This window comes from Carlito syrichta, unplaced genomic scaffold (assembly GCF_000164805.1).
Source record: "Carlito syrichta isolate Samal-C Ts95f unplaced genomic scaffold, Tarsius_syrichta-2.0.1 Scaffold305117, whole genome shotgun sequence".
Taxonomy (NCBI): Eukaryota; Metazoa; Chordata; class Mammalia; order Primates; family Tarsiidae; genus Carlito; species Carlito syrichta.
This window is the reverse complement of record NW_007249213.1, coordinates 813,716-834,090: the sequence shown is the minus strand read 5'-3', so window position 1 is coordinate 834,090 and position 20,375 is coordinate 813,716. Positions and strand designations below refer to the sequence as shown.

At 49.1% G+C, this 20,375-nt stretch overlaps 1 protein-coding gene across 1 annotated transcript in view; it reads left to right on the top strand.

Moving 5' to 3' along the window:
* PIK3R6 (phosphoinositide-3-kinase regulatory subunit 6) overlaps positions 1-20,375 on the top strand; it is a 48,326-nt gene that overhangs the window by 5,355 nt on the left and 22,596 nt on the right. Inside the window, exons 2-12 of the mRNA XM_008061149.2 lie at positions 437-520; positions 1,155-1,246; positions 2,813-2,881; positions 3,674-3,806; positions 3,981-4,050; positions 5,125-5,308; positions 10,803-10,968; positions 13,177-13,263; positions 14,394-14,817; positions 15,179-15,257; positions 16,254-16,376. Coding sequence (XP_008059340.1) covers positions 437-520; positions 1,155-1,246; positions 2,813-2,881; positions 3,674-3,806; positions 3,981-4,050; positions 5,125-5,308; positions 10,803-10,968; positions 13,177-13,263; positions 14,394-14,817; positions 15,179-15,257; positions 16,254-16,376 — 1,511 coding nt within the window. The remainder of the gene's footprint in view (positions 1-436; positions 521-1,154; positions 1,247-2,812; positions 2,882-3,673; positions 3,807-3,980; positions 4,051-5,124; positions 5,309-10,802; positions 10,969-13,176; positions 13,264-14,393; positions 14,818-15,178; positions 15,258-16,253; positions 16,377-20,375) is intronic.

Below are 20,375 nucleotides of genomic sequence, written 5' to 3'. Positions count from 1 at the left end.
ACTGTACTCCAGTCTGGGTGACAGAGTGAGACTCCAACTCAAAAAAAAAAAAAAAAATTGTTAACTTTACTCATAGATTGAGGAAATAGTGTGTGTGTGTGTGTGTGTGTGTGTGTGTGTGTGTGTATAAATATATGTATATGCATTAAAATGAGCACATAACTATTCAGATTTTAAGATTGTTTGTGTACCACTTAAAATTGTCTTGCCTACCACCAGTGGTACACATACCACACTTTGGGAAAATGCTGGTTTTTTGAAGAGCACACAAATGACAATGGAATGGCTGTATTCCAGCCCCAGCTGGTGTGACTGATTACTTTGGCCACCTCTTGTGGCTCACAGAAGGGGTTAAAGACATTCTCAGGGGGAATGTAAGTGGGACGAGGGTGAGGCCCAATGGGTTGAGCTTCCCCCCACCCTCACCACTGCCCAGAAGTGGAGCTGGACCTCCAGAGAAGTGTGCAGGCTGTACTCCGGGACCTCAAAGCCCAGACCTCAGCACTGCAGAGTAACCAAGGTAAGACGCCGCATGCAGGAAGCGGCTGCTCCCTCTGCCTCCACTACCTCGCCCCAGCCAGCACTGCCCATGTGTTCAAGAAAGGGCCCCAGCCTGGAGCTCAAGGAGTGAGGGACTTTTAGCCAAGAACCCTTCCTACTAGAAATAACTGGAGCCTGAAGGACTAGAAGGCTTCTCTTCTCCCTCGTTCAACCCTCTCAGCAATCATGGCCACCTGCACTGGGGATCTGCTGCCCTCTCTCTTCACCACCTTCCCTAGCTCTATCCCAGCTAAATCCCCCTTGGCACTCCAGGCCCATAGGTCTTCCAGAACATGGCTCAGGGCACTCGCCTGCAAGCACTGCCGGTCTGTGGTCCACACATGTACAACCATCCCCACTTGTATCTCACCTACCCTTGTTTCTGCCCTGGGAGTTCACTGTCCACAAAGGGCTGCAGATCCAAATTCCCCCGCAGGAGTAGCCCACCCTTGTGTAAAGACCTCCCTGGAGCCAAGCACGGGCATAGGGGTCAGACCTGTGACTGGTCAAAGTGCAGCCTGGGGCTCCAAAGCTCAGGGTTCTGCTCAGAGGATTTCCCCTGAGGGCCCCTTGCCCTGCCTGCTCATTCTGGGCTCCCCTTTCTCCTGACCCAGGCATGTGGAGATGGTCCCTGCACAAGAAAGTTGAGCGAGATCCTGGTAAGAGTCCGGCGCTGGTCCGCATTTTGCTCAGAGAACTGGAGAAGGTGGGTTCCTGGAGCTGGGGGAGGCAAACAGGCATGAGAGGAAGAGAGGGACTGACTGGGCTGGGGGCTCCATCCCAGCAGTACTGTGTCTCCCAAACCCCAGTCATTTGGGAACCACCTTCATGATTTATACCATATACACTTCCTTCCTGTACTTTTACTTAAGCAATATTTTCTGTACATTGATTCACATTGTTTTGCCTGAATACATGTATTTCAAAAAGAAACCAGGGTTTCTGCAGAACACTCAGCACTGTGTGGGCAGGTGCACTTGTAAATCACCCATCATGAAATGAACAAATGCTCAGACCTGTAGTTCCAGCTACTTGGGTAGCTAAGGTGGAAGGATTACTTGAGTCCAGGAGTTAGAAGCTGCAGTGAGTTATGATCATGCCAGTGCACTCCAGCCTGGGCAACAGAGAAAGGCCCCATGTGTAAGAAAGAAAGGAAGAAAGGGAGGGAGGAAGGAGAGGGAGGAAGGAAGGAAAGAAAGAGAAAGAAAGAAAGAAAGGAAGGAAGGAAGGAAGGGAGGGAGGGAGCGAGGGAGGGAGAGGGGAAAGAAAGACAACCCATAACACAATCATAAATGGAAAACCCATATTGCAGAAACAGAAGGTAACTAGAAACATACTACAGGGACCCCCCCCAAAAAAGCCCCAAAATTTTTAGAGGGTGAGTCACTTATAGTACAGGCTTCCTCTGCTAGGTAAGTGTTCTAGGAACCCATCAGCATGTTGTGAGAGGCTACGTTTGGTTTCAGTGAAAAATTTTTGGAGATATTTTCAATGCATTTGTTCATTTCATGATGGGTGATTTACAAGTGCACCTGCCCACACAGTGCTGAGTGTTCTGCAGTTTTTGACCTAAAATGCCATGACCTCCATGTCCCGTCCTCCCTATTCACCCAATCTCACTCCAAGTGAATTTTTTTTGTTTGTTTCTCTGGATGAAAAAAGTCCCCAAAGGGAAATGTTTTGCTGAGGTGAAACAAAAAACTGCACAAGCACGAAAAGGCATCAAAATTGATGAGTTCAGAAATTGTTTTGAGCAGTAAAATTCATCTCGATAGGTGTATTGCATCAAAGGGAGAGTACTTTGAAGGTGACTGAAGTTTAAGCATATAAGGATACACAATTTTTTATAAATAAATTCCTGGGTGTTGGGGTCCCCCCTTGTAAATATACAGCTATTCACATTTTTCAAAATTATCCTTGTACCACCTAAAATGATCCCCCATACCATCCCGTGTTCTGTGCGCAACTGTTTGGAAAACTGTGCTCAAAGGAGGCTCCAAGTTGGGAACTTGCTTGTAGCTTTTCTGTTACTCCTGTCCTGAGGCAATACCGCCCCTCCACCACAGAGTTCCCTGCACCTCCCCCACCCCACGCCCTCACAGAGATGCTCTCACGCTTGTGCTCCCCACTCTGCTATCCACAGCAGATGATGGCCTTTTGCATTCCCCTTGGCTACCTTCCAGCCTGTCTCCTGCCCCCCACCAGTGCCTCCTGCTAGGAGGGGTCCCCAGCCCTCAAGCCAATAAATGTCATGTGGTCTCTTGTTTTCCAGGCAGAAAGCGAGGACCTCCGGCATGTCATCATTCCGTTGCTGCACACTCTAATGTATGTGCTCACTAAGGTGAGCCAGGGGCTGAGATCAAGGTGGTGGTGGTGACCCGCATGTGACTGGGCCAGACACTGTCTTTTCCCCTTAGTGGACAGTCAGTCTCTGCCAGGGCGGACCTAAAAATACTCTTGGATCGCTGCCCTAAAGTGGGTACTCAGGACCAGTGGTGCCCTCTGCCTCCTATCCTGAGAGAGAACACTGGAGAGGGAGCAGGGAAGGTCGAGGCTTCGAATGACAGGATGAGGTCTTTGGGTTTGCTCATATGTGCAAGAGCCATCACTGAGCCCCACACAGAGAAGAGACAAGATAAAACTTTTCATGTCTTGGAAGGAGTAATCGGGAGCTTGTGTGGTCTCAGGGTGGGAGTGGTGGTGAGGAAAGCAGGAGGTGCAAGTCTGGGGTTGCCGGAGATCAACATCAGGATGGGACATGGCTCTGGAGAGGCAGAGGGCACGTGAGGAGGGGAGGGGAGACTGTGGAGTGCTGTGGAGCATCTTAGGCCATGAGAGGCAAGGAGGAGCAGCAGAGTCTGGAGAAGCAACTCCAAGGTGTTGAGACCACAAGAACACACTGCCCTGATAGAGTGGAAGGGCTGGGATGGAATCGATTTGCCGGAAGAACTTGGTGCGGTGGAGCAGGGTGGCACAGAGATGCCTCCCAGGTGCTGGGAGAGAGCTGGAATATGTGGGTTTGGGAGGAAGCTGTGAGCTCAGGTCTGGCTGTCAGGCCCAACCTTCCTCCTCTTATATCCCCTGGACCTTTCATGACCTGGACTCTGGGCACCCACTCCTCCCTCTCACCTAGGCCACGGGCATCACGGAGGAACTCTACCGGAGAACCTATACCTTCTGCATGAGGCTACTGACCCTGCCCACTCCCTACTGCACAGTTGCCTTGGAATGTGCTATCAGGCTGAAAACAGAGACCGTTGTCCCAGGTAAGAGCTACTGGGTGGCTTCGTCTCTCAAGGCTACACCTTCAGCAGCCTCAAGGGCTTGCATTTTTCTCCAGGATGCTGGGGAGCTCAAAAGTATCAGCCCCTTCCATGGAAAGGTGGGTAATGGGAACCAGAGACTCGAGGACTGGTTGGTTGAAGTGGTCTGGTTTGCAGGGACGCTGTACCAGAGGATGGTCATTGCTGAACAGAGCTTGAGGAATGAGCTGTATCCCTACCAGGAGAGGTGAGTGGCCCCAGCAAGGCTGCTGCCCTCAGCCCCCGCGAGGTGTTGGGGACTGTGTGGCAGGAGGACAAAAGAGCAGGCTGGATTGAGGAGAGCCCTGGCAGAGCTGCCCGCTCATGACATTTGTCCGGCAGTGGGGTATGTTTGCAATTCAAGGGCAAACGGGCTATATCGTTTTCTGGAGACCATAGAAAGCAGGCTGGGTATTTCTCCTTGGCTTGAATTTAGAGTTTCCTGCTCACATGCAGAAGGTAGGTGTGGCCTCCGGGTCCCCCTAGCGTTCTGTTGTTCCACCCCCATCCTGCCCTTGGCCATGGCACAGCATCCAACCAGCCTGGCAACCACAGGCAGCTCCAGAGTATCCCTGGTGGAGGGGGCTCAGGCCACAGTCCCCCAGTGAAGTCTGAGGGCTTTCGTGGGAGCGGGTTCCGTCATCTAGATAAGGCCAGGGAAATATCCACTGTTCCTGTTAGGGGAGGGGTGATGGAGTTAGGGTCACATACCTCCCTCTTCTGCAGGCCCTCCACTGACTTGGCCCTGAAAGGCCAGCTTGAGTTTGAGGCTTCAGTGCTATGTTCATGAAGAGTACAGGGAGGTGAAGGGGACCCCTGGGAATTAGCATTGGAGAGGTGGGATGGCACAGTTGAGTGAGGAGGAGAGAGAAGGTGGTTTTCTGGTATGATAAGGTTGATGAGAGAATATGGAATTCACTCTGGTTTCAGAGCTTCAGTTCTGGCAGGAAGGATTTAGGGTTCCTCCTAGAGGGTGCTGTGATGATTGGGCCAGGATGCTGAGGGAGGGAGCAGGATTTAGGTTGGAACTTACCTAGACACAACTTTCCTGTATGAACACAGTAGACTAGAGCTGCCCCTCTAGAAGGGCTGTGCATGCTCACATTTGCCACAGTCCCCACCACTCCCTATTGCATCTCATCTGGAGACTTTTGAATTTGAGCCCCCACCCTCATTTTTGGAGAATTAAATAACTTGAAGTTCCGCACAGGTCTAAGGGTACCCAACTAGTGGCCCTCTCCCGGTAGTCACCTTCATCTCCCTACCCCACCTCTGCCCTCAGAGTGCTCCTCTTCGTGGACCCTGAGCTGGTGTCTGCCTCTGTGTGCAGCGCCTTGCTGCTTGAGATCGAGGCAGCCCAGGTGCAGCGGACTCCGGAGGCCTGCATGCGCCATGTGGTCTCCCACGCCCTGCAGGCGGCTCTGGGGGAGGCCTGCCACGCAGGCGCTCTGCACAGGAAGCTGCAGGTAATTGCCCTGCCCCAGGCCTTGGTCGGTTTCAGCCCATGTCCACCGCCCATCCATGCCAATCACTCGCTCTACTATTCCCCTTCCTTCTGTTTCCTAACACTTTTCCCTCCTACAATGAATACATATTTACAGAGAAAAATGTGAAAAATGCAGATAAGTTCAAGAAGGAAATAAAAATCACTCACAACCCTCGACTCAGACACAATCACATTGAACATGTTACAGTTCCTTAATAGTCATGACAATAAGAATTATAACCGTCACTGTTTATTGAACATCTGTCGTGTTCCCAGTGACTGTGTTAAACACTTCACACCTATCACATTTCAAAATTCTCCACACAACATTGTGAAACAGACACAATTGTCATCTACATTTACAGATGGGGAAGCTAAGGCACAGAGGAGTTGATGAGCTACTTGCCATCATAAAGAGGCAAAGTGACTGAGCCAGAATCCGAACTCAGCTCTTGCTGATGTCAAGCTTATGTTCAATTGCCTTCCAGCCTCCCCAGCTACTTTTTATTTTTGAGTTGGGGATCTCACTTTGTCACTCAGGCTGGAGTGCAGTGGCTCAATCACGGCTCACTGCAGCCTCGACCTCCTGGTTTCAGACAATCCTTCCATTTCAGCCTCCTGAGAAGCTAGGACTACAGGTGTGCACCACCACGCCTGACTAATTTTTTTTATTTTTATTTTTTTGTAGAGACAAATTCTCACTATGTTACCTGGGCTGGTCTTGAACTCCTGGGTTCAAACAATCCTCCCACCTCAGCCTCCCAGAGTGCTAGGATTACAGGCTTGAGCCACCATGCCTGGCTCCCAACTCCTTTTTAACACATGGAGATACCAAACTCCATACACAATTTCTTATATGCATATGTATGATTATAGTATTTATTTTCCTATACCATTGGAAATATGCTGTGGAAATATTTTTCTTGAAAAATATGTATGTATGTATGTATGTATGTATGTATGTATTGTAGAGATGAGGTCTTGCCAAGTTGCCCGGGCTGGTCTTGAACCCACGGGCTTAGGCAATCCACTCACTTCAGTCTCCCAAAGTGCTGGGATTACAGGCTGAGCCACCAAGCCCAGCCTGAAAATATGTACTGCTAAAGGTAGCACAACGTTCTCTCTTATGAATGTACTGATATTTATTCAACCAGTCCCCCATTCCTGTTGTTGAGTGTTTAAGCTGTTTCCAACACATATTTCCTAGTTTTTCTCTCTGACTCTGTCAGACACAGCCCTTGCTAGAGAACCAGTAGTTTGGAGATTCCCTGGGGCGAGGACTGGCACCAGGTGCTGGACTTCCTGGGTAGAAGAGGGCTGCTGCCTGTCAGAGGGGAACTTTCTGCAGGGTGGCATGGAGAAAGCTGCTGGGATGCTGGATTAGATGACAGTTACGGTTCCAAGTTGCTACGACTCAGGGCTGTGGTGATGCCGCTGCAGGAGACCCGGGCACTCAGAAGGGAGGGTGCCCTCAAGGGCTGTCCCTTGCTTGTCCTGCCCCAAGACGCAGAGGAGTCAGTCCTTTTTCCCAGACCATGACTCAGACCCTGGTTTTCCCATCAAAATACATTGGACACGTTGCTCCTCCTCTGGGCATTTTCTGTCTGAAATTATCAACAGTCTGAACTCTTCCTCATGCATCCTTTCTTTGGCAGGTCCTTCTTTTTTATGTATGGCTGTGTCCCACCTTAAACTATGTGTATTGTTTTCTGTCATTCCTTTTCTCAAAAAGTACCTTTCCTAGCTTTAGAATGCTGTTCCTTTGTGGTTGCCCAACTGCCTGGACCTATCAAGGGTTCCTGACTCACTTTCCCCACCCAACCATCCTTAACTTCCTCTCCCTTCATACCACCTCCTGTTCATAGCACAGAGCTGAGAAATGAACAGGAGAGGAATGCCCTCACCCCTACTAACTCCTACCTAACACCCCATCTTGGTTTTAGCACACACCTATGACCCTTAATGTGGGATACTGTACCCTCTACCCACAATTGGTCACAGTTTTTGGGAATGTGAGGAGGAGAGGTCTTTCCTGACCCAGCATTTGCTTGTTGATTCAGCAGTCTCCACTGCCCCTCTAGTGGCTCTGCTGGTTGTTTCTGACTCACAAAATAGGCCGTAGTGAAGGCACTATTTTGACACAACAGAGTCAAACATGTAAACACACTGATTTTTGTTACTCAGTGGTGTGGGAAATAGACAATCCCACTCAATGCCCAAGTTGGAGCAGCCAAAGTTTGGGGATAGGGTTGAGAATGAGGCTGGGCTGTGTTTGGGGGTATCAGGAATTAAGACAGGATTGAGAGACACCAGGTCAGGAATGGGATGGGATTCGGGGCTGGAGCTCACAGGTCTGTTGTATACATTATTTTACGATGGAAAATAGAAATGCTGGATGTAAAACCTATGTTTTTCTTGGACATAGTCAAAACCTCCTCTCACCTCATTTTCTCCAGAGCCCATTGCTTTGATTCTCAATTTTTGTGTATAGAGAATTTGGCGCAGGGCAGAAGAAGAGCAGAAAGAGAGAGTCTAGGGAAGGCATTGTCAATCTGGTACCAGAAAGCCTTGGGAGCCTCACGTTAGAGGGTCCTCACAGGCCCCTGGAAGACCCCCTGTTGGGTCCTGAGGCTCCTACACGTCTACATGGCCTGGGGCTCCCCCGCTCATGTTGACCAACACTGCCCACACTCCTGAGACCCTTGGTCTTCTTCTCTGGAATTCTGCCTCCTGAGGCAGCTTTAGGGATGCCATTCCCAGGCATACCTTGGCCGACTTGAGGTCAAGAGGGACCTGAGAGAGGTGTCTCTGTCAGTCACCTACCCAGCAGGTAGGGCTTGTCTGACCTCCAGCCCACATTTTGTTTGCTGAGGGCCTGGTCTGAGGCCCAGATAGAGAGTAGATTGGTCTTCTTGAGTGTCCACAGGACCAGCTGACAAGGTCCCACACTCGGAGGCAAGCTTGGTAACCCTGTCTCTTTGGCCCTCTGCATTGCATCTAGATATTGGAGATGGGGATGTCTCAAGGTAGGGCTGCCCCACGTGAGGTCAGGGGCACAAGGATCAGGGGAGGCTTCTTTGTTAAGCCTTGAAATCAGGGATTTCTGGGGAGATGTGGGAACCACGCCAAAGAAGGGAGTGAGGAGACACAGCTGAGACCCAACTCTTGGGTAGGTGGCAGTGTGACTTCCAGCCAGTCTCCGCTTCTCGGGGTCTAATTTCCCTTCATTCTACTGTGCTCCAGAGAGTCAGCTCTGCTCACAGCCTTTCCCCAGCTGAGCTCACCTCATACTATTCTTCCACCTGCTCAGGCAAAAACCCTTGGGCCTTCCTGGACGCCTTCCAGCTGGCTCCACCTTCAAAGTGTGGCAAAATCAAGCCATTTTTATTACCTCCATTGCTACTAGGCTGGCTTCAGCAACTCCTAGCTCCCTGCTCCTGCTCTGGCCCCCTGCCTCTGCTTTCTGCTCTCACTCCTGCAGCTATGAAGACATGAGCCAGATCATGCCAGGCCTCTGCTCAATCATTCCCATGGCTGCAGCCCAGTTGTCTGGGAAGCAGGCCCTGATGTGGAGATTTCTGTGCAATCTTCTGTGGAGATTTCTGTGCAAACTTCTGTGAAGTTTCCTGGGGAGGCCCCAGTGGGGCATAAGGATGTGGGATAGGGCGGAGGGAGGACCAAGGGTCTATGCAGTCACCAATTCTATGGGAAACTTGAGCTGAGCTGGCTTTTTAGAGTTGTTCCAAATTAGGGTAAGGGGCAGAGCCTTTACACCACCACATCAACAAGGCAGTGGATGTGGATGGTGCCCAGGGAGGGGGTGTGTCCTCAGAGAGCTGGCTCTCTTTAACTGAGGATAATTTTGGAGACTCAGCTGAGAGCTCCAGTAACCAATACTCCCATCAGTAGGGCTAATGAGCGCCTCTGCCCTGAAGTGGGAATCTGGGTCGCCACCACAGTAGCTACTACATCATCTTACTCAGCGTCAAAGCCAAAGTCATTACAATGGCCTACAAGAGCTGGGTATCATTGCTCGTACCTGCAGTCCCAGCTACTTGTGAGGCTAAGGCTGGAGGATTGCTTGAGCCCAGGGGTTTGAGATCAGCCTGAGCAACATAGTGAGATTCCCATCTCTTAAAAAATTTAAAATATTAACTGAGCATGGTGGCATGTGCCTATGGTCCCAGCTATTTGGGAGACTGAGGTAGGAGAATCGCTTGAGCTCAGACGTTTGAGGCAGTAGGAGCTCCAGCCTGGATAACACAGCAAGACACCTCTCTTTAAAAAAAATTTTTTTTAAACCACGCACGGTGGCTCACACTTGTAATCCCAGAAATTTGGGAGGCCAAGGCAAGAGGCTCACTTGAGGCTAGGAATTCAAGACCAGCCTGGGCAATAGAGCGAGACTTCCATCTTTATGAAAATTTTAAAAAATTAGCCACATATGGTGGCACATGCCTGTGGTCCTAGCTACTTGGGAGGCCGGGGTAGGAGGATCTCTTGAGCCCAAGAGTTTGAGGTTGTAGTAAGCTGTGACCACGCCACTGCACACCAGCCTGGGCAACAGAGTGGAACCCTGTCTCAAAAATAAAATTGCCTTCAAGACCCTCATGATTGGCTCCCACTCTTCATTTCCTCTCTGGCCCATCTTCCATACTGTCTCTCTCATTTTCTCTGCCCCAACTATACGAACCTCCTGACAATTCCTCTAACATGCCTGACGTACATTTACTCTTACTGCTTCCTATACTTGGAATGTTCTCTTAGATATGTGCACGGCTCACTCTTTCACTTCCTTTAAGTCTCGGCTTGAAAGTCACATTCTCAGTGAGGCTTCCAGATAACACAATCTAAATATTCAGGGTGTCCTCCCACCCCCTGCCAACTCCTCAGCCTCCTTCTCTGTTTCGTTTTTGCTGCAGCACTTGTTCTAAATTTTACTTGTTTATGACCTGCCTCTCCCCCACAATGCTATAATCTAAAGACAGAAATTTTGGTCTGTTTTGTTCACGGCTATACCCCAGTCCCTAGAAGAGTGCCTGATGCACAATGAGTTGTCTTAGGTCCTGGCCATGCAGCTGTGAACAAAACACACAAAAATCCCTGTCTTCTTGGAGTTTGCCTTCTAGTGGGGGCAGAGCATTGATCCAAGTGCTTGGCGACGCTTTCAGGAGGGTGGGTGTCAGCGACCATCTCTGTCCCTTTGAGTAACACACATTGCAGGCCACCCGTTGTCTCCCCATAAGAGAGTTGAGGTGCAGAGGGGACCCCCACTTGCAAGCAGCATCGGGCAGGAGTGGGGCCCTGAATGTGGGGTCCAGGAGTCTGTGCAGGTAGCTCCTGCCTGACCCCCAGGGGCAGTGGGGAACGGGAGGGGTGCCACTGGGGGCTGCCTTGGCCCTGCAGCTTGGTGTAGGAGCTGGAATGCGTGTCTGCTGAGGCGGTACCCGGGCTCTGACGCCCCTCCCCGACAGGCCAGCTCCCGCCGCACCCTGGAGCACTATTTCCACGCCGTGGTGGCAGCCGTGGAACAGATGGCCAATGAGGCCAGCCCGAGCCGGGTGGGACACCTGGAGAGACTGGAGGAGATTTACTGCTCGCTGCTGGGGCCGGCGGCGGCCACGAGGGGGCGATATGGCAGTAAGTAGCTGTTGGCCGGCTGGGGACTCTGCCAAGGGCTGGGCTGCGGCCGCGCACCGCAGGGGGCGCCCGAGAGCAGTGCTGCACCTGCCGGGTGTCTGCGCCCTCCAGCAGGAGCGGGACTCCAGCAGAGCCTGGGCACGGGGGGACAGCCAGGGAGTTGGAAAGACTGGAATTAAGGTGAGTAATTTGGTTATGATAACAGTTGATACCTGCAGAACACCTACTGGACCCCAGTTGCTGTTCCCAGCGCTTTACACATACTTAAATATTTACATATATCATGTTACAGCAATCTTCAGAGTAAACATATTATCAGAGAAGAAGACAACTAGAAAGAGGTTAAAAATCTTGCCCCACGTCATCCGAGGTAGTTAAGTGGCAAAGTCAAGACTCAAATCCAGGCTGTCTGGTTCTTCACCACTCTGCTACAGGAACCAAATAATGTGATCATCCAAAGACCATCTACAGAGCAGCTAAAAGAGCAGATGAGTCAACATTACTTATATCTGCTATTATAAACTTTTATTTAGCACATTTTTCTTCTATGTTTGTTGATAACACCATACATTGACAAGAAGCAAACCCATGTGGATGGAGGCATCTGAAATAGCCTAGGACAATGTCCCAAATATGTATTTCCTGACTGTTCTAGGACTGGTCTGATTTGGGTCCTGATTGGTAATCGCACAAAGTATCTCTGGAATGGGTCAGCCTACAAGTTCCAAAACACACGGTCACTGATTGTGCACCTATGGTTACAAGGCACGAGGTTAAGCACTGAAAACTGTTAGCAGAGGTCAATGTGTCAGCCCTGGGGTTTGAACTTGGCAGCCCAGGTTGGGTGGAGGCCATTCAAGCCGGGGTGAGGCGGGCAGGATAACCCCTGCCTAAACATGCCACAATCTGTTTCATTGTCTGCTCTTTTGCTTTGCTTTAATATTCCATACTGCCTCTGCTCCCCACATGGTAATGGCTGCTTCATGAAGGCTTCTTCTTCCTGATGCTGAGGCAATCCCTGGGACCAATCGGGCTTTGCTCCCCCTGTGACACTTGCTAATCCTCAACAGTAACTCTGCATGGACCAGGCAAGACCCTCTGGGTCACCCCCAAGCCACATCTGGGGGCACCCGTCTTCTACCCAGACTTACCCTGTGCATCATAACGACCAGCCTGCACCCCTGTAGAGCCCTTGTGGCTATAGGTGGAAGTATGGAACAGGAGTTATAAGCACACTGTTGTAGGCAAGGTTATGGACTCTGGAGCTGGGTTGCCTGGGCTCAATTCCTGGCTCTGCCACTTGCTATGTGACCTTAAGTCAATTACTTAACCAGTCTGTGCCTTGGCTGCTTCCCTGTAAATTGAGGCTAATAATGTTACTTGTCACCCAGGGCCATTAGCAGGATCCAGAGAGCCATGGTGCGTGCCCTGTGAGTAGAACAGGGTCCGACATGTAGTAAGTGCTAAGTGAACACTGCTTGCTCTCCACCAAGAAGCTTGCAGCCTAATCATTAGGCGGGGTTGCGGCTATGTAGAAGTTAAATAGGAATGCAAGAGTCAAATCCTAAGGCCACATGCGAAGTGTGACCAATGTGCAGACGATAATGTCTGCTTGGAGGGGATGACCACTGTGGACTGCTGGAGTGGTCAGGAAGGCTTCTAAAAGAAAGAGCAGGAAGAGGGGCTGGCCCTAGTTTCTCCCCCGGACTGCCCAGGGTTCCTGCTACCCCCAGACTTGCCAGTGAGGTCTCTACAGCATCACCAACAGGAGCAATCATTGAGAGTTGACCGTATGCAAGATATCAGAAGCAGCCATAAAAAGAAAAGACCTGAGAGGTCTTTTCTGCCTCATCTGAATGCAGGCAGGGCATTAAGAACAAAGGGAAAGCCAGCAGCACAGGGTGAGGCGGGGCAAACAGGAAAGAATAGCCAGTGTGTGAAGGCTCCTAAGGGCTGAGCTAGGAGGTTTGTAGGAAGCAGGGAGCCACTAAGCATTCTTGGGCTAGGAGGGGACAGCTGCACTGCTGGGCCCTGGATGAGCTGGTGGTGATAGAAGTGACGAGGCCAGTTCCAAAAGACCAGGCGCGTGATGGAGAGGGTCCCTGCCACCCCTTTAGACCCTGCACAGGAGCTGGGCAGACAGGGAAAGCAGAGGAGGCTCCCACAACCCTCTCCTCCATGGCCTCGGCAACCTGCTCCTTTCTGCAGGTGACCCTGTCCAAGACCCGCCACCAAGCATCCCCCTGCCCAGCCCTTACATCACCTTCCACCTGTGGACGGGCGAGGAGCAACTCTGTACGTGCCCATGCGGCTGACTGGAACCAGTGGTAGATGTCTGTGTGTGTGTGTGTGTGTGTGTGTGTGTGTGTCTGTGTGTGTCTGTGGGTCTCTGTATGTCTACATATCCATGTGTCTGTCTGCGTCTCTGTGTATGTCTGTGTGTATATTCCTATATGTGTCTTTATGTGTCTGCCTGTGTATGTCCAGGCATGTATCTGTGTCTGTGTCTCTGTGTGTCATCTATGTGTGTCTGTGTATCTCTCTATGAGTGTGTCTGTCTGTGTGTATGTCTGTCTGTGTCTGTCTTTGTGTGTTTGAGTCTGTATGTATGTGTCTGTGTATGTTCATATGTGTACCTTTTTTTTTGCGTCAGAGTCTCATTCTGTGGCTGGAGTACAGTGGCACTCTCACAGCCCCCACAGCCTTGACCTCCTGAGCTTAGATGATCCTTCCACCTCAGCCTCCTGAGTAGCTGGGACTACAGGCACACACCTCCAAACCCGGCTAATTTTTTAAATTATTGTGGAGACACAGACTCACCAAGTTTCCCAGGCTGGTCTTGAACCCCTGGGCTCAGGCAATCCTCTCACCTCAGCCTCCCAAAATGCTGGGATTATAGGCGTGAGCCACTGTGCCTGGCCACATATGTGTGTCTTTATGTGTCTGTGCTTGTGTGTCCGGTATTGTATCTATATGTTTGTGTCTGTGTGTATGTGTGTGTGTGTCTGTGTATCTCTCTGTGAGTGTATTTGTGTGTATGTATGTTCATATCTGTCTCTGTATGTGTGTGTCTGCATGTGTTCATATGTGTGTCTTTATGGGTCTGGGCCTATGTATATCTCGTCACGTATCTGTGTCTGTGTGTGTGTGTTTGTATGTCTCTGTGTCTATCTGTGTGTGTCGGTGTGTCTCTCTGTGAATATGTCTGTGTCTGTCTTTGTGTGTTTGTGTCTGTGTGTGTGCCCATGTGTGTTCATATGTGTGTCTTTATGTGCCTGGGCCTGTGTATATCCAGGCGTGTCTCCATGTGTCTATGCATGCATCTGTCTGTGTTTCTGTGTGTGTGTCCTCTGCGAGGAGCTGGCTGAGAACAGGGCTGGGCCCCCCACCTCATGTGCCCTAACCATCCTTGCTCTCCATCCCAGGGAAGGAACTGGTGCTCTTCCTCCGCCCGCGATCCCAGCTGTGCCTCAGTGCTGATTTGGAGGGCTTGGATCTGCAGGGCCTCCAGCCAGACCAGGAGTTGGTCCGGGTGTCCGTGCTGTCCACCGACAGTGGCATTGAGCGGGATTTTCTATCGGGTGCCGATGAGCCACCCGCACCCAGCAGCCCTGAGCTGGAGCGTGCCGGACTGCAGCGCAAAGGGGGCATCAAGAAGCGTGCGTGGCCTCCGGACTTCTTGATGCCTGGCAGCTGGGATGGGCCCCCGGGGCTGCACCGGAGGACGGGCAGGCCCAGTGGGGATGGAGAACTGCTGCCCGGCGTCTCCCGGCTGCACACAGCCCGGGTGCTGGTGCTGGGGGACGACAGGATGCTGGGGCGCCTGGCCCGGGCCTACCACAGACTCAGGTGGGGCCCGAAGCGGGCTGGGGGCTGGTCGGTGGCACAGGTAGGCCTGGCATGGGCTGGTGAAGGATCAGGGCGTGGTAGGAGAGGATCAGGAGGCAGAGGCCAGGGTGGGAGGAGGAGTAGCCATCTCAGAACACGTTACTCACTGCTTTATATTTGTTAGTCCCGTGAATCCCCAGCACCACTGGGGGAGGGAGACATTCCTGTGCCCGTTTTGTAGATGAGAAGACGGAAGCTCAGAGAGATGACATCAATTGCCCAGAGTCAAGAGATAATAAACAGTAGAGCCAGGATGCAGAGCTGAGTCTGTTTGAAGCCAAACCCCTGCTCTTACCTCCTATGTTTTGCTGCCCATTGCCAGGAAACGGGAGACCCAGAAGTTTTGCCTCACTCCCAGACTCAGCCTACAGCTCTACTACATACCTGTGCTGGCTCCTGAGGTGACTGGAAAGGGGATGAGGGACGGTCAGGAGAAAGGGTCTGGGCAGAGAACGGGCAGGACTGAATAGCGACACAGCTGCACCCTCGCGTCCCCCGGCTCAGGGACTAAGAGCACCATCCGTAGAATGCGAAGTGGGGAGACCTCAGCGGTCTTCTGCTTCCAAGGCCTCAGACAGGTGCTCTGGGGGCCGAATGTGACCAGAGGCAAGTTCTCTCATGGCAGCAGCTGCTCATTGCTGATTTCTGTTTTGTTTTTGTAATAGAATTAGTTGCAAATTTCTCAAACATGGGGCATTCTCTCTCTCTCTCTCACACACACACACCATGCTTCCTGGGAGGGAGCCACGTAAGAGGAAATTTCAGGCATGGGAGTCCTTTAGTACACTTGGGGAGATATAGCCACTCTTGCCAGTTTTTCTTTCTTTCCTTTTCTTTTCTTTCTTTCTTTTTTTTTTTTTGAGTTGGAGTCTCCCTCTGTCATTCACACTGGAGTGCAGTGGCACACTCCCGGCTGCTGCAACCTTGACCTCCTGGGCTCAGGCGATCCTTCCACCTCAACCTCCTGAGTTGCTGGGACTATAGGTGCATGTCATGATGCCCAGCTAATTTTTTTAACTTATCTATTGTAAAGACAAGGTCTTGCTATGTTGCCCAGGCTGGTCTCTAACTCCTGAGTTCAACCAATCCTCTCACCTCAGTCTCCCAAAGTGCTGGGATTATAGGCATGAGCCACTGCACCCAGCCTCCGGTTTCACTTTCTACTACACACTCCACTTCTTACTAGTGAACAGTAAGGTCAGAGCGACCCTTGTCTCTCCCCTTTTAAGGCTGGTGATCGTTTTTCGATGTCCACAGGCAGAAACTGAGGCCCCCAAGAGATTAAATGATTTGACCATGTTCACAAAGCCTAGGCCCATGGCTTCTAAGACCCCTCTGACCAGGAAGGACATGCCAGAAAGAGGACCTGACAGGTGTGCCCTATCCTCTTACCCCAGGAGCCTTTCGCATCCAGGCAGCCTGAACTTGGAGAGTTGGCCGCGTTCCTGGGCCGTGCAGACCCATGGTACGAGAGCACTGTCAACACCCTGTGGCCCGCCATCCACAAACTGGCTGAGAGGGTAGGAACAATGAAGGTACCAGGGTGGGAGGGCGGGAGGGGCATGGAGATGAAGGAGTCCAGTGGGCCAGGAGAGCAGGATGAAGGTGGGAGGGGGGACTGTTTTTCAGATACAGTAAGCCCCTTACATATAAACAAGTTCCCTGCCGAGAGCATGCTCATAAGTCCAATTTGTTCGTTAAGTCCAACAAAGTTAGCCTAGGTACCCAACTAACAGCCCACCACTGCTTTTACATTTGCTTCTGGACATCCTGGGCTTGAAATAAAGATAGTGTGCTACTGTACTCTATATAGTCCTGAATAGTAAAGTACACAAAAGGACAACCACTTATAGAGGATGCACGCATGTGACAATGTATGTCAGACATGTGAAATAACTTACGTGATTGGACATGCGAACATAAGTTCGCATCTTTGAATGTTTGCAATTTGAAGGTTCATATATAGGGAATTACTGTCCTGCACTTGACCCTTGACCTCAAGAGTCAGCACAAAGGCAGGGAAGGGGCAGAAAGGAATGCAAAAGAGGAGCCCTAACAGGCTAGTGGTTCTGAATTTGTTCAAAGTACATACCAGGCACTTACTTTGAACCAGATCACTGTAGAAAAGACAAGTAAAATATTATTTCAAAAATGTCTAGGCCAATTATATTGCTTCTTTGGTGAGCTTTCTATGATGATTTTTCTATGATTGTAACAGCTAATGTTTCCTGAGCACTTACTACGTCCTGGGCTCTGTTCCAAGCACTTACACAAAGGACTAGCTCATTTAATTCTCACAGTAGCCCAGAGGTAAGTACTTTTGTTAGTAGGTGCCAGTGTTGCCATAGCCCCATTTTATTGCTCAAGCAGCTAAGGCAGAAACAGATTAGGTAACTTGCCTGAAAAATCACAAAATAGGGGCCAGGCACAGTGGCTCATGCTTGTAATCCCAGCACTTTGGGAGGCTGAGGTGGGAGGTTGGGAGGCCAAGGCAAGAGGATCATTTGAAGCAAAGAGTTTGAGACTAGCCTGGGCAAAATAATGAGACTCCAGCTTTACAAACTTTTTTTAAAAAATTCACCAGGAGAGGATTACCTGAGCCCATGGGTTCGAGACCAGCCTGGGCAACATGGTAAGACCTCATCTCTACAATAAATAAAAAATTAGCTGGGTGTAGTAGCACATGCCTGTAGTTCCAGCTATTTGGAAGGCTGAGGTGGAAGGATCACCTGTGCCCAGCAGGTCGAGGCTGTGGTGGTTGTGAGCATGCCACTGCATTCCAGCCTGGGCGACAGAGTAAGACTCCAACTCAAAAAAAAAAAATTCACCAGGAGTGGTGACACACACCTGTGGTCCTACTACTCAAGAAGCTGAGGCAGGAGGATTGCTTGAGCCCAAGACTTCAAGGTTACAATGAACTATGATTGCACCACTACACTCCAGCCTGGGTGACAGATTGAAACCATGTCTCTAAAAAAAATCAGTAAATAAAAAATAAGATGAAACCCAAACAAAACCAAAAATGAGTGGTAGAGTCCTATTTAGAACTAGGCAGCTTGACTCTAGAGCACATTTCCCTAACCACAGACCATCCTGCCACACCACAACCTTAGCTGGTGGTAGAAAAGGAGCTCATCTTTTACTGATTTGGAAAGGTTGTGTTTTGTTTTGTTTTTTATTTTAGAGACAAGATCTCACCAAGTTGCCCAGGCTGGTCTCAAACCCCTGAGCTCAGGCAATCCTCTCGCCTTGGCCTCCCAAAGCGCTGGGATTACAGGCTTGAGCCACCATGCCCGACCTGAAAAGCCTTTTATATTTTAAGAGAATGTTGCCCTTTTTGCTGTCATATATGTTACAGACATTGTTTTTCCACTTTGTAACTTGCCTATCAATTTTTTTGACTTGCAGAAGTTTAATATTTTTATATAGTCAAATATAGCACTTTTAGTCTTTATGATTTCTGCCTTCGCAGCCATGCTTTAAATCATTTAAATAAATATTCACTGATAATTTACTCTAACACTTTTCATGTCTCAATTTTTACATTTAAATAATTAGGCCATCTGTAGTTAGTTTTAGCATTTAGTGTGAAGCATGTAGTTTTATTTTTTCCAAGTGTTTAGCTAGTTGTCCTAAAGCTATTTGTTGCATAAATTATCTTGTTCCATCAATTTGAAATGCTACTTTTATCATTTACTAAATTCTTGCATATGCTTGAGCTTATTTCTGGATACTTGTTCTCTCTCCTTGATTTATTTATTTTCTTTACAAAGTAGCACTTTCATATTCTAATGTCTGGCAGGGCAAGCCTCTCTCATTACTCTTCCTTTTCAAAACTTTTCAGATTATGCCTATTTATCTTTCCTAATAAACTTTAGAATTCCAAGTTTTTATTTATTTATTTATTTATTTTTTTTTTTATTTCTGAGTTGGAGTCTCACTTCATCACCCAGGCTGGAGTGCAGTGGCACGCTCACAGTCACCCCATCGTCCACTTTCTGGGCTCCGGCAATCCTTCCGCCTCAGCCTTCTAAGTAGATGGAACTACAGGCGCATACTACCATGCCCAGCTAATTTTTTATTTACTGTAGAGACAAGGTCTCGCCAAGTTGCCAGGGCTGGTCTGGAATGTGCAGGCTCAGGCAATCCACTCGCCTCAGCCTCCCAAAGTGCTGGGATTACAGTGTTTTTATTTTTATTTTTTTTAATTCCATTGGGATTTTGATTGAAATTTGAGGAGAACTGGCATCCTTAGGATATTAAGCTTTCCTTTCTTTGTTTATTAAAGTCTTCTTATATATCCCTCAGTATAATTGTACAGTTTTTAACATATGGCTTTTCCTCATTTCTTGCTAAATTTATTCCTTATGTTTGACAGTGTTCCTTGCTGTTGTGGATGATAGCTTTTGTCCATAATATTTTGGGAATAGCTAATGCTAGTATAAAAGGGAGCTATTGATGTGTACATATTTATTCATTTATTATAGTTTTTTAAATGGTGGCAAAACGCATAACATACATTTATCACCTTTTACATGTTTATTTTTAATTTGCCACTTCATTGAACATTTTACTTTATCATTTGATTGATTGGGCTGTCTTCTTATATATTTTGTTCAAATAAAGATTTTGGGGGGGGTGCACATTTTCTGAATTATACCTGATCTGAAAATGTCTTTGCATACACATAGATACTGTTTAGCTGGATAGTAAAGCACTTTTTCCTTGAAACTAGGGAGATATTACAGGAGGAACATTTGAAGCAGGTCCTACTGGTGCTCTTTTGTTGGTAGCTTTTATCCCCTGCCAGGCCACATGTAAGATTCTGGTTTTTCCCTGATTCCTTTCCCACTTATAATTAACAATTTGTAGCCTGGGCAATATAGCAAGACCTTGTCTCTTCAAAAATTTAGCCAGAGGTAGTGGTGCACGCCTGTAGTCCCAGCTACTCAGAAGGCTGAATAGGATTGCCTGAGCACAGGAGGTCAAGGTGGCATTGAGTCATGATTTTGCCACCGCACTACAGCCTGGGCAACGGTATGAGACCCTGACTCAAAAAAAATTTTTTTGTATGGCCCTTATGCTTATTTCAGAAGCAGTCTCCACATGAAGAAACAGGAAACACTGTGAGCAATGACAGCATTGTTAGAATAAATTCATAGTTCCTTAGTGTGACCTTTTTGAAGGGAATAAAATTTCAATAGACCAGATGTAAAAGTCAGAAGAGGTTTTATAGAATTGGATATGAGTTGAATGAGATAAGCTCGGGGGTTCTTTCCAACTCTGATACTATCATATTCTATGTAGATTCTGTCTTGTTTGCCTGAAAGACCCAATCGTTATACTTCATAATCCTATGGGACTGGGAAAGTCCTGGAGTACAAGGTACACAGTTCATTCCCAATGACATACAAACATGAATTTATTTATTAAGAGATCCAGGCCGAGCTCGGTGGCTGAGCCTGTAATCCCAGCACTTTGGGAGGCCAAGGCGAGTGGATTGCCTGAGCCCACGGGTT